Source organism: Perca flavescens, chromosome 14 (assembly GCF_004354835.1).
Source record: "Perca flavescens isolate YP-PL-M2 chromosome 14, PFLA_1.0, whole genome shotgun sequence".
NCBI lineage: Eukaryota > Metazoa > Chordata > Actinopteri > Perciformes > Percidae > Perca > Perca flavescens.
This window is the reverse complement of record NC_041344.1, coordinates 5,388,482-5,403,324: the sequence shown is the minus strand read 5'-3', so window position 1 is coordinate 5,403,324 and position 14,843 is coordinate 5,388,482. Positions and strand designations below refer to the sequence as shown.

The 14,843-nt window shown below is 39.1% G+C and overlaps 1 protein-coding gene across 1 annotated transcript in view; it reads right to left on the bottom strand.

Annotated features, from left to right (window-relative positions):
* Positions 1 to 14,843, bottom strand: part of LOC114568120 (glutamate receptor ionotropic, kainate 5) — a 107,931-nt gene that overhangs the window by 72,245 nt on the left and 20,843 nt on the right. Inside the window, exons 2-3 of the mRNA XM_028597516.1 lie at positions 13,265 to 13,429; positions 4,714 to 4,811 (exon numbers count right to left, since the gene is read on the bottom strand). Of these exons, the coding sequence (XP_028453317.1) occupies positions 4,714 to 4,811; positions 13,265 to 13,429 (263 nt within the window). The remainder of the gene's footprint in view (positions 1 to 4,713; positions 4,812 to 13,264; positions 13,430 to 14,843) is intronic.

Here is a 14,843-nt window from a genome sequence, read left to right as displayed (position 1 = left end):
CATTCATATCAAAGGGATTTATGGAGGGTTTTTTTAAATACTGTGTTTATTGGTTTTCAGAATACAAGATTAACAGATGTATGCAATGCAAATAACCATTTGTTTTCTTTTTTTTAAGGTGAAAATGAAATGAAAATCTGAGAAAATAAATAACAAAATAGACGAGTATACACATACATATAGTATACATACATTAATATAGTATAATGAATAAAATAAATAAATAATTAAAAAAAATTAAAAAAAATATTAAATTAAATAAAAAATAAAAATAAAAATAATAATAATAATAATAATAATAATAATAATAATAATAATAATAGTTGCTTACCAGTTCAATAAGAAAGGATTAATTGATGTGATGTAAAAAAAAAAAAAAAAAAAAAAATAGATAGGTATCTGGATACACCTACAATGACAACGACCAGGGACTAATAATCACATGAGAGGAGATTTAAAGCTTAGATTCAGCATGGACTATAAAAGGACCCCATATTTTCTCAAATTTAAAGGCATGGCCTCGCAGTATTAATCTTAATTTCTCCAGTTTCAAGTGCTGCATTAAATCTCTTAACCAGACAACATAACAGGGAGGCTGTGGCTTTTTCCCGTTAAGGAGAACCAATCTCCGTGCTGATTTATGGAGTTTTCAAGAGAAGAAAAGAAAGAAAGAAGAAAACCTAGCAATTTAGCATTATTTTCTAAATCAAAAGGGCCAAAGTCCAGGAAGGGAAAGATGATAAGGGTTCATCCTCTGGGGAGCATTAGTATCATCTCAGCTGTCTGCCAGGGCTATATCCAAAGTTTTTCATGATATTTGATAATAGAACGCCTACAAATCTGTGCATCGTTTGGGAAAAAAAAACATGATAGTTTCCATCCTGTAGAGCCGACATCCCATTTTATATCAAAAAGGTTTTCCTCATTCTGAAACCACAATACAGCAAAAGAAAAAAGCATAAACAGCATTTCTTGAAACCAGAGCTGGGCAATATATCGATATTATATGGATATCGTGATATGAGACTAAATATCGTCTTAGATTTTGGATATATTTATATCGTAATATGGCATAAATGTTGTCTTTTCCTGGTTTTAAAGGCTGCATTACAGTAAAGTGATGTCATTTTCTGAACTTACCAGACTGTGTTAACTGTTCTATTATTTGCCTTTACCCATTTAATTATTATATCCACATTACTGATGATTATTTATCAAAAATCTCATTGTGTAAATATGTTGTGAAAGCACCAATATTCAACACTACAATATCGTTGTGGTATCGATATCAAGGTATTTGGTCCAAAATATCGTGATATTCGATTTTCTCCATATCGCCCAGCATTTCTTGAAACCTATATTTTTTTATTCTGGAGTAGGAGTTCACAGAATGAACGGCAATATTTCCCCAGTGATGGGACGTTTGCTCCTTTTTGTTTCGCCGTTCTACTCAGAGAGACTGAGGGGACGTGATACAACGCTGAAGTTATTTTAAAACTCTAAAAGATTTGGTGCGTTTGAGAAAACATTGGGGGGGTCTGGAGCCCCAGAAGCTCCGCCCCCTGGTGCTGAGCTGACTGGCACGATGAACAACTTGTACGTTAAAGAGTCAGAGAGCTTTTCCCGTTAACGCGGCTGTATGTAACTTCCAGTTTGTGTTGATTCTAGCGGCCCCTTTGGACAAACGCGGTAGTGTTTGTCTTTGTTTACCACACCTGAATAAAATACCACCACACCTGAATAAAATAGACAAGAAGTCTATTTTATGCAAATGCGGAGCGATGCGACAAAGCGACAGCCAATCGGAGTGAAGGGGCAGCGTGACGTAGGTCAGTGGCTCGAGCCGAAGAAGATAATTCAAGATGGCGGAAAACGCTTCAGGAAATCGTATTTATGTACATATCGGATATGTTTGGCATTTTATCTCATATATTTTGTTACTTTTATCGAGAAATAAATAGTAAGCCAAAAAAAAAAAAAAAAAACACCAACCAAAATGTCCACGCTAAATGGAAGGGGGACATGATTTAATGTTGGCTACTGACGTACAACCACATTGCGCATTGTAAAGTTATTTTATGAATAAAATAGACATATTACATACGAGTTGAACCTTAGTTGTTCTTCATTTAATTTCCTTCTTTCCTGTGATGGCCCTGCCCCAGTATCAGCCATAACTACAATAGATAACTTCTAAAATAACATTAAAATATAATTAGACCTCTATAAAGAAATATCCTCCTTCCTTTTACCTGGCTCAACTGGCTGGATACACTAACACAGGCTCTTCTGGTGTAACAAAGAAATCTGTGACCCGTCAGAATGTGTTATTGTAGTGCCGTCTACCTACTGCAAATCATTCTGTGAAAAAAAATCAGACCCGGGCAGAGGCCATACTAAAAACTACATAAAAATAGCGTTCTTTTTATTTAAGAGCATTCAAATATAAAATATAATAAATGACAGCTTCAGAAACATTAAAAAGTTACATACAGGTATAGTTACCTTCAATTTTTAGAGACGCCGAGAGTTTGAAAGCTCAGTTTCACTTTAAAGCTCCACAGAAAATGAATGACAAACTGAAAAATGAATCACATCAGTGGCGAACGGAGAATCAGGCCAGAGGCCAAAAATGTCCCGCGTGACCCACCGCTCTGCGATTTCACCTGAGCTCATGGCCTGCAGAGTTTGGGATGGTAAACTGTAATTAGCTCGGCTGAGCTTCACTCTGATATGTAGAGCTTATTTTAAATCCAGAGCAAAGAATTCCAATAATATGAGCCATGTCAGGCAAAGGGAGAAGATATCTGGATGGTTAGAGGCTTAGAGACGAGATGGAGATGGCAAGAAAACGCTTGAACAAAAGTTAAACCCTTTAAAATCCATCAAAGATGGCTGGGTAATTTTCAGGTTTTGTCAACCTGGACCTTATTTTCCTATGTTTTTGTGTCTAAGTGACTGATGGGAACAACTATCTTTGAAATTGGTCCGGTATTACGCCTGAATGCTGTGCCCAGCAGCCACAGACTGGGCTGCAATGTAACTCTATGGGGCAAATGTGCATCGTCAATTAGTTTTTTTTTGCCACTGACAGGCTCAGAAGTGTCTGACAACATTATGGAAAGGATCTCTTCAGATATGATTTAGATTTAAGACTATTATATAGCATTTTCAGGATTATATTTGCATTTTGTGTTTGTACAAGAACATGTTTACATGCTTCAATGTTTAAAAAACACTATTTTTCTCACACTGCCCATGGCTGCTGCACCTGTATTTATCCCTCTGTATGATACGCTCTGTTGGAGTGCCTGTCTCTTTAGTCCCTCCTCCCATAAAAGGGTTATGGTTTATGTGGAAATCACAAATAAAGGCTTTTAAACCAAGTATTACACAACCAGACATGTCCCAGCAGTAAAGTGACCGGAATTTGGGAGAAATGACCAGCACTGGCCAAAATTACAGATATGTCGCGTTAGCATGTGGCTACTTATTAGTTAGCAGTATGCTAACGTTAGATTTTAGTGGAACGAAGCAGCACTTCCCACCGTCAAAAATCGCAGATAAAGGCTTCTGAACCAAACACTACCCAATCGGACATGTTTCAGCAGTAATGCGACCCGGAATTGGGGAGAATTTAACAAAATTGGCCGCCCAGGCGACATTGTTTACGCCATTAGCCATGTAGCTACTATTTAGCCATGAATATAGCTTTCTATAAACACTTAGCAAATGAAACAAATACTATATAAACAGATAATGTTTCAGGAGTAATGTGACCCGGAATTGGGGAGAATTTAACAACACCGGCAGCCAAGATGACATATTTTTAACAGCATTAGCATGTAGTTACATAGGATAATGTTAATGCCGCAGTGGCTTAAAAAAAAAACTCCTGTCCTGCGTACTTGGAACAGATGACCAATCATATAGAAGGCCAGCTTAAAGTTGTGTAACACTTAGCCGAGAGTAGAAAAAACTGTTGAAACCGGAGCGATCAGAATAGTTGGAAATCTGTCAATTTTAGCTCACAAGGATTTGTCTAAAATACGTTTGCCTCAATATTTGAAGTTTTGGCCAAGTTTATCATGAACATCCAACATTATAACATTGTTGATATGACAAAAAAACACAGAAAAGCATAATATTTCCCCTTTAAAACCTCTTTGAGACCTTTCTGTTTAACCAGAAACAGCTCTGAGGTCGCTAGCGCTAAACCCACCAGACTCCATTAAAAAAAAAAAAAACGTTTAGCGTGCATAGAGCCAACATATTTTCACATGTAAATCAGTAAACTGTGTGTGTATTTCAAGCAACACTAGAGTTCTCTTGTTTTTGTCGACTTGAATGAAGTGTATTTTACGATGCTTAAATTACTGTTTATTTACATGGAGCCTGGTGGGTTTAGCAAACGCAATTTCACGGATGTTTTTATGTTTAAAAAAAGGATCTTAATCTTTAACAGAAAGATCGACCTCATTAGAAATCCTTTCCATAATGTGAGCCTGTCAGTGGCAAAACGAGCACTTTTGTGAAGGTAAATACAAGCTGAACATTTGCCCTATTAACTTACATTGTAGCTCGTAACGCTGACTGTCGACCGCAGCGATTTTGCTTAATACTGAAAATAGGGTCCAAGTTAACAAAAAAGAAAAACGGTAGTTACCCTTTAAGATCTGAGGTTTTATGTTGTTAGAGCCAGATGTGACTCACCTCTTTCTCCCCACAGATGTGACTGATGGTGGACCCAGAGGCGGGGCTGGAGGCGGGACCAATCACTGAGACCACGCCCTTCGTCAGGATTTGACACACTGAGAGAGAAAAACAGCACGAGAGGAAAAAAAACCAAACAAACGGAGAAGTTAAAGCTGCAAGAAATGAATTTCTGCCACTTTGGGTCAGTGGAAACCAGTAGTGAACACATCATCAAGGGTTGCTTATTTTGAAACCTATATCAGAAATATAGGTTTCTTTCTAACAAATTGTCAAAAGAAATAACGTGGATGGTTCCATACAACCATTACTCTTCACAAGTCAAATAAACGATCAGTTCACTACTTTCGCTGAATTTGGGTGTTTTATTAAATTTTATAGCATTGATAACAAGTTAACAAAATTGATAAATGAGCATTGAAAAAGTGACAAAAAGCTTCAAAAACATGGGGAAAAGAAACGTAAAAAAAAACGACAATAACATCTGAAAAAGTGAGAAAAAAAACGTAGAAAGAAAATGACAAAAACATCAGGAAAAGCGACAAAAACTTCAAAAAGGTGACAAAACCACTGGGAAAGGCAACAAAAATGTCAAAAAAAGACAACCAAAATGTCTAAAAAATATTTGAATTTAAATTTTGACCCAGGAAAACTAAAAGTTACATGGTGGACACGATGAAATACCTGCTGTCGCCCGATTTTCTCTTTTGTCTGTTGTGTTGTTAAATTGGGCCACTTTTGTGACCTGTACATGGCTCTAACACCATTGTTAAGTTTGCAGACCATGAGACGGCCTACAGGGAGGAGGTCCAGCCCCTATCGTTGTGGTGAACTGACAACAACCTGGCTCTCAACACCAAGAAGACCAAAGAGCTCATTGTGGACTTCAGGAAGTCTGAAGCTGACACACACACCCCCACCCTCATCAACGGGACTGAGGTGGAGCGTGTCACCAGCTTCAAGTTTCTGGGTGTTCCCATCCCTGAGGACCTCTCCTGGACCCTCAACGCCTATATCCTGATCAAGAAGAACCCCTACCCTAATTTGCTCTACCCCACCCCACACATACTGTTCTATTTATTTATTTACAGATATACATACTGTAATTACACCTATACGTAGCCATATTCTACTGCTCTTCATACTAATCACCGTGTACATACTTATTCTTATTCTCTTATGTTACCACACTGCACATAGCTGTACATACTGTCTATATGGCTCATTCAGTATATCCATATTTATTCTGTTTTACTTACTATATATTCTTTTAATACAATGCATATATCTATATCTATATTATTTTTACTACTAGTATATTGTCACTGCCACCACATTGCACATATCTGTTCATGTTGTTCATACATTGTTTATTACATAACCATATTTATTCTGCGCCTATTACAGTGCAATATATTTATTGTCCTGCCTATGCACCACCTGTATTTACTTTTTATATCACATTGCACTTTTTTTTGCACTTCTGGTTGGACGCAAACTGCATTTCGCTGTCTTTGTACTTGTACACTGCACAGTGACAATAAAGTTGAGTCTAATCTAATCTAATCTTTTGGGGGCGGCGGATGCGACATACCCTCTTCACTCGTTATGACGAACTTTAGCATTCAATATAAGCTGCTTCGGTGCCTTTCGGAGGAGAACATGAGACGGGTCGAAATCAGGTTTTTTGAAAAACTTATTTACACATTTACACATCCAGCAGTTACGGAGGAACAATATCATTCATTTGGAATCGTCTTTGTGTCTACGTGATGAATGTAAGCCCAACATTCACTCTCTTTTACCTCTGTTTTTGGTCTCTACCAAGGGAAATGTCTGCCTCTTTAGCTGCTAAATGCTCCAATATGTTCACCAGCTACTCCCTAACTGTGTCTGTCTGCTGTTTGCTGCTAACCAGGTAGTACACAGTGGCTTTTTTAAATAGCTTTGTCTCTGAATATGTCGCTCAATCCGAGGGGCGGGATAAACGGTTGTCTTTCAAATTCCCTCTGCACGCAATAGGATAGCGCTACAACCAATCAGAGCAATGCTAGTTGATAGATTCAACTTTTGCCGTATCCGGTCGGCAAACCTCGGAACACATCTTCCTTTTTTTAAGAATGACTTCAGTGCCGTTCTTTGTTCTTTTCTCAAAGAAAAGCTCAACTCCAAGTCGTCGTTATGTCAAGCCTGCCCACCTACTCTATATGCGATGTGATTGGCCTGACTAGAGTTTGGTTTTTCCTGCTCGCGAGCCAATGGAGAGTTGCTAGACGACCGTGGCTGCAAATTACATTTGCCGCCACTACGGTGCGTCTAGGTTTTTAGGCAGCGAGTAGTATGAAAGACCGAAAATTTGTGTAAGGAGATTGGCTGGCGTGGTGGATGGGTCAGACAACACAGGACATTCACCCAGGAGACCAGTGTTTGTGTCCTGTTCTTGTCCGGTGTTCACTGAAGACTACATTTTGTAATCCCACCCACCATCCTTTCCTAAACCTGTTCTCGTGCGTACATTTTGTAAATGACGCCAAATCGGGCCCCACCCAGAGCGTCAAAAAGTGACGCCAAGAGTCCCGACCAAGTGTGAATGAGTTTAGAGACCAACTGCGTCCGACTGAGACGCTAAAGGAGGCTTTTTGCATCACTAACAAACGCCAAAGGGAGTGAGAATTTGTTGGACAGATAAACAATGAACGGAAATTAAAGCTCCGTAAAGCAGAGGGGAGCTGCAACGAACTTAACCAATCAGAAGTTAGGGCAGCTCAAGTAGATCAACTAAGAGACCCAGAGCATAAAGCAACCAGACACCCCTATGCTCTATTTTTTTTTTTTTTTTTTAACAGGTACAAGAAAAAAGGAACACATAACACCTGTCTTGGCCTCTCTTCTTTGGCTTCCTGTACATTTCAGGATTGATTTTAAGATGTTATTACTTGTCTCGAAGGCTCTAAATGGTTTGGCCCCTTTCTATCTGGCTGAACTTTAAGGTCGACCAACCACTTGCTTTTTGATGTACCAAAAGCTTGGCTAGAAAGTAGAGAGGGTCGAGCTTTTGCCGCCGGTGCTCTCATCCCCTGGAATAGCCCTCCACTGTGTATTCGAGAGGCACAGACGATATATACTTTTAAGTCCCTGCTAAAAACACACCTTTTTACTCTGGCCTTTGGTCCCTAGCTGAGTCTGGGCGTCAAATGTCTTTTAAAGTGCTCATATTATGCTTTTTGGATTTTTCCCTTTCCTTCAATGTGTTATATATCTTTTTTGTGCACGTTATAAGTTTACAAAGTGAAAAAGCCCAAAGTCCACCCCAAAGAGACTTACCATCTCCAACAGAAAACACTGTTCACCAACTGCTCCAAACAGCTCTACTGTAGTCCAGCCTTTACTTCAGAGACAAACGAGGGTCACTTTGTAACACACGTTTAATAACGGGTAATGAGCTGCCAGAACTTTTTCTGTTAGGATATTTTACGGATTAATTTGTGTAGTTTAAGAACGGTACACAAATAAGTGATTTAATTAAGGTAATGATGGGATAGTACCTTGATCAATTGATTGTTGGGCAAATGTTTTTGGATTTTGAAGATGTTTTCTTTTATGGTTCTTTTATGGTACGTTTGCATTACTTTATAAGGAATATTTTGTAATTAACGATGGGTAAAGGTATGGACTTTTGAAAAGCATTTTGCTTCTTCCTGCTCACTTTTACGTTTTAATGTTTATTCTTTTGTATGTTGCTGTTCGAAATGAACTATTCATTGTTTCTGTATGAACAGATCATTATGACATAATGCATTGTTTGTACTAGGGCTGGGCAATATATCAATATTATATTGATATTGTTATATGACACTAGATGTTGTCTTAGATTTTGCATATCTTAATATTGTTAAATGGTAGGTTTTGTCTTTTCCTGGTTCAAAAGGCTGCATTACAGTAAAGTGATGTCATTTTCTGAACTTACCAGACTTAGGAGCTGTTCTATTATTTTATTTTAATAACTTAGTAATTATAACCACATTATTGATGATTATTTATCTGAAATATTTCTGTACGAGCGGATCAACACGACGTATGTTGTTTACTGCGTCATTTGTACTGTACAATTTGTGCCAATTTGTGTGTGTGTGTGTGTGTGTGTGTGTGTGTGTGTGTGTGTGTGTGTGTGCTGCTCTGACAACATTAACCCTTGTGTTTTCCTCCCGTCGACCATGCACTAGTTGTCCTCCCGGGTCAAAATTGACCCGGTCTGTTTTGCCAGTTTATAAAGCATGAAGTATAAATTATCACCCAATTCTGTGTTACATCTTCTTAACAACTTCTTAACAACTTCTTTCCACTAATTTTACACTTATTTTTTTATATATGGTCAAAAAAACGCATTTATATCAAATTATACCTAATTTCTGAGTAAAAAAAAGCTGAAATTATGAATTATTTTGACTAACAGTTGAGATCAATGGGAACATATGTTGATGGATTATCACGGACAAGTATAAGTCAAAGTTTAGTGAAAATACTGTTTTGAAACTATTTCAATTTTTTTAATGGCAGCCAATAATCCCACTTGTTGTCCTCGGTCTGTTTTGGCTATTAATAAAGCATAAAGTATGAATTATCACCCAATTCTATTTTACACCTTCTTAACAACTTCATTCCAACTCATTACCACTAGTTTTACACTTATTTTTGGAATTTATGGTGAATAAACTTAATTTACATGAAATAATACCTAATTTTAGGGGTAAAATAAGCATAAATTATGAATTATTTTCATTATAGTTAAGATCAGATGAACCTATGTTTGTGGATAATCACTGACTGGTATATGGTAGTGATTAGTCAGGATATGGTTTTGAAACCATTTTATTATTTTGAATGGCAGCCAGTAATCACACCTGGTGTCTTCCTGGGCAAAAAGTGACCTGATCTGCTTTGCATGTTTATAAAGCATAGGCAATTATAATTAATCACTCAAATCTGTGTTACCACTTTTATTCAACTTCATTCCAATTCATCTCAACTAGTTTTACACTTATTCTGTTCTTTTTATGGTCAACAGACCTCATTTACATAAAATTATACCTACCTTCTGAGTAAAATCAGTTGAGATCTGAGATATTGAGAAAGTTGTGTTGGATTAATGGCTGGCATGTGACAATTATTATATTCCCAGGTTAAAATTAACGAATGCAATTGCATTCACTAACAAAGGAGAGCTACCAAAAAGGAAAAAAATAATTTACGGAAACTTTACTTGGCCCCTTTTAGGAAAAGACACATCAAAGGTGTTATAACAACAAGTTTACAAAACTGTAGTTTGAAGTTGTGTCTGTATGTTTGTATTTGTGTGTGTGTGTGTGTGTGTGTGTGTGTGTGTGTGTGTGTGTGCGTGTGTTTGTGTGTGTGTGTGTTTGTGTGTGTGTACATACGCGCACATGTCTGTGTGTGCATGTGTGTCTGTGTACATTTTTATGTCAGGACAGCTCAATAGTGTGATATATTGCAGGTCTCAGCTGTTTCTGAGTGTGTGTGTGTGTGTGTGTGTGTGTGTGTGTGTGTGTGTGTGTGTGTGTGTGTGGGCACGCATGTGCGTGCGTGCATGTGCACGTCTGCATGTGTACATGTGTGTCTGTGTGTGTGCGTGTTCATCTGCTGAAAAGAACAGTAGTGCGATCCACTGCAACGTGTGTGTGTGTGTGTGTGTGTGTGTGTGTGTGTGTGTGGGCATGTGTGTGTGTGTATGCATGCGTGTGTGTGTTTGTGTGCGTGCGTTCATGTGCTGAAAAGCACAATAGTGTAATCTTTTGCAGGTCTCAGCTACTGTGTGTGTGTGTGTGTCTGTGTGTGTGTGTGTGTGTGTGTGTGTGTACTGTATGTGTGTGTGTGCACACAAGCATGTGCACGTGTGTGTGTGTTCAAATCATAATGATCCATTGCCAAATTTCAGTATGTTGTGTTTGTGAGTGTGTGTGTGTGTGTGTGTGTGAATGCATGTGCGCGCACACACGTGTACATGTGCATGTTTGTTGTCCATGTGTGTGCGTGTGTTTGGGTGCATTTCCATGTGCTGGAAAGCACAATAATGTGATCAATTACATGAGGTAGTTCTCAGCTGCTGTTTGTATGAATGTGTGCGTTTGTGGGGGTGAGGGGGGTGAGGGGGTGTATGTGTGTGCATGTGTGTGGGGGTGTTTGTGTGTCTTCGCATGTGCATTCATGTACGTGTGTGTGTGTTCATCTGCTGTTGAGCGCAAAAGTGCCCCATTGCACCACCGGGTCAAAATTGACCCGGGAAGAACACAAATGCCATAAAATTAAATAAAACACCCAAAATTCTATGAAAGCAGTGATCATTAATTGTTCTTGTGAAGAACTTAATTGGGAACCACCCATGCTATTTTTGGTTAATTTGGTTGAAAGAAACCCATATTTCTGATAAAGAAACTTTGAAAACGGGTCAAATTTGACCCGAAGACGACACAAGGGTTAATTGGCGCTCCGAAGGGAAGTCTCTTTTCCCGCCGCCGGCAGTTGGTAATTGATAAACATACAGCAGCTGCTGGTGGTGCAGAACGCCGCGAGCTCTCCGGTCACGATGACCTTGCCCCACAGGCCGACGCTACACGCTCAGAATGTGTAAAACACCGCCATCATCCATCTGGATGTCTGCACCCGTCGTGTTTCAAGCAGAAAGTCATCGAGTGCGATGATGTGATTATATTCATAATAAACAGAATGAATTACATCCAAAATGAAATAAAGCATAATTGTCCTGCATGGCGGAAAACTGCCTTTGGCCCATCACAGGCAGTTCATTAAACCATAAACACTGACAGTATGGACAGGGGCATAAAGTAAATAGGTTGGGGCGGGGGGGGCGTTAGTGGAACCATTTTTCCATACGCGATACTTTAGAAGCGATTTGGTCAGTGCCTAAAAAGTATTGCATTCAGTAGCCAGGCCTACCCGGAAGCAGGACCTTCTTCCTGTATTTACTTTCTTGCTCCCGCCCTAGACACATGTGACCAAGAAGCACTGGTAGTGATGCATTATGGTCCGCATGAATTTTTCTATATGTGAAACGAAACCGAACATCATCAGTCATATGGGAACATAGAGTTCAGGTTTAAAAATACCAAAGATACCTTTTAATGTTTAAGGGAGAACAGCAATTGGATTCCGATTCTCCTTCTGTACTGTCTTTTATGTATTGGTTATTGCGTTTTATGTATTTTAAAGGCCCATCTAGGGACGGGGGATTGCAAATTTCCTTCGGCTATAAATGCTGTGGTGTGTGGCATAGGTTTATGCTACATACTTGCTACATCCTTGACTTGCCTTAACTAAGGACTCCACTTGACTTGACATAACCTGTGACTTCGAGACTTGGACCAAATGACTTGAGACTTACTTGGTACTTGAGCAATGACGACTTGGTCACAACACTGCCTTTAAGCACCTTTAAAGGGTGACTACTTTTTTTTTTTTTAACCTGGACACTATGTTCCTATGTTTTTGTATCTAATTGACTGATGGGAACAACAATCTTTAAAATTGGTCCAGTATTGAGCGAGATCACTGCAGTCGGCAGTGGTGAAACAAGCTACAATCTAAGTTAAAAGGGCAATTGTCCAGCTTGTATTTACCTTCACAAAAGTGCTGTTTTTGCCGCTGACAGGCTCAGATTAATATTCTTAGTGCCTGACAACATTATGGAAAGGATTTCGAAGGAGGTCGATCTTTCTGTTAAAGAGTAAGATCCTTTTATTAACATAAAAAAACATCTGTGAAATTGTGTTCGCTAAACCCACCAGACTCCATGTAAATAAACAGTAATTTTAGCATCGTAAAATACACTTCATTCAAAGTCGACAGAAACAAAATAAAACTGTGAAAAGCCGTTTTGGGTCGTCTTTCCCCTTTTCCAACAATCACAACTCTAGTTTTGGTTGAAATAAATACAGTTTACTGATTTACATGTGAAAATATGTTGGCTCTATAGATGCTAAAAGTATTGCCTTTTTAAATGGAGTCTGGTGGGTTTAGCACTAGCGACTTCAGAGCTGTTTTTCGTTAAACAGAAAGGTCTCAAAGAGTTTTAAAGGTCTATCTCTGAAGGAATCCTTTCCATAATGTTGTCAGACACTTAGAATTAGCTTGTTTCCGACTGTAGCGATCTCGCTTAATACTGGACCAATTTCAAAGATTGTTGTTCCCATCAGTCACTTAGACACAAAAACATAGGAAAATAGGGTCCGGGTTGAAAAAAATGGTAGTTACCCTTTAACTCTTCATTGTACAGCCTGTTTGCTCTCTGGTGCGACGCCCCGATGAACATGTGTGGTATTTAAATTACAGGTTTACTGAGCCTGGGATAATCATCTGCACCTGCTGCACTACTGTTAAATTCATGTTGAGGCTACATTGCTCTGGCCTCCTCACACATAGCGCTTCCTGAAGTTTACCTTCACTGGAATTGTCAGAGTGAAGAGCAGCTGCACACGTTCAGGTATTGAAGAAGATGAAGGAGATGACGGAGACTTACTGGTGTCAGTGGTGTCGTACTGGGAGTCCGTCTGCAGCTCGTAGACGTCCACCTCCACCCTCGCCTGGGAGGAGCCCTCCATCAGATTGTTGATGTTCTCCCTCGCCAGAGCCAGCGCCAGACGCTCGCCACGACCACACGCTGACTGGTCATCCAAAATGGCCGCTGGGCGGAGAGAAGGGTTCAGAAATGAAGAATGTGTACAGATGAGTTCACTTTACCAACAGACCGGCCATACCTGGGGTTATGAGGTTTTAGTTGAAGGACATCCAAGGAAAATCCAAGGGAAAGGTTGATGTAAAAGATGTAAAATGACTCAAAACCATAATTGGTGGTGTTTTTTTAGACCCTCAAAATGTGTCATGTCTTAAGTGTCTCATTATTTCAGACTAATTACAATCTTCTCTAGGGATGCATCGATCCGACTTTTTCAGTGCCGATACCAGTACCTGGGCGTTGGGTATCGGCCAATACCGATCCAATACCAGTGTTTATTTAATAAGCTGTAGGCTATGCCTCAACTTTATGTAAGTGACTGGGATTGTAACATGAATTTCAAAACTCCGACCAACTGTCTGTCATGTCATGCGCTTTAACATCAGCAACATCCAATCCAATCACTCCTTCTGGTGGCTGCCTGCACTTGACATGAATTTCAAAACTCTGCATCAAAATTATTTCATTATTTTTATTCAGAAACTCAACTGTCTGTCTTGTAAACCCGAAAATACAAATAAAAAATCATTAAAATCATGAACTCAAGTGATGAAGGGAGCTGGCTGCAGCACGACTCAATTAAAAACCACCATGACAACTTTTTAATGTTCAATCAGACTAGAACTACTCGAGAGTTTGCTTTTGAGACTTTTGCTCTAATAAACTGCTTGGATTTTTCCTGTCTGGTCACCCTAAAGGCAACAGCATTACGAGGTGCACCTGAACGCACCATGATGTCCCGTTGGAGCCCGCATTTTTACCTTTTGTTGTTTCTTGGGAAGGCAACATGATGCCACACCTGGAACTTCAGGGAAGCAGGAGGCTTTTGCAGTTTTCAAACACAAGTATAAAAGCCGAAAACTGCAGATAGTTGTCATTTTCTATAGCTATATTATCCTCTAAAATACTTGATTGTTCATATTTGCGATGTTTTCCATGGTTATTTCAGGGCGGGCAACTATTTTTGTTGTTGTTTGGTGGGAGAAACTTTTCATTCAACACACTTCACACCCATCTCTGCATTAGCATTTTCTTTTGCCCTACAGCTACAAATACTCTGACAGCCAGTGGGCTATTTATATGCATCTCCTCATCCCGAAGACATTCAGATGGCAGTTGTCCTCAGTTCCTTACACACCTTCTTACGAACACATGCGTTGAACATTTTTCCTTGTTTTGATGGTATTTTTGGACAAACGACAGCTGTTCAGGATGCTGCGTTTGGAAGCTAAGTAAACAGAACATGGTTTGACAAATGTATCAGTGTAGAAAATTATGGAAATGTGACGAAACCTGAGATCCTACATTCTAGACGTTGTGTAAGTGATACACTTATATTTTCACATATGTAAGTCACGACTGC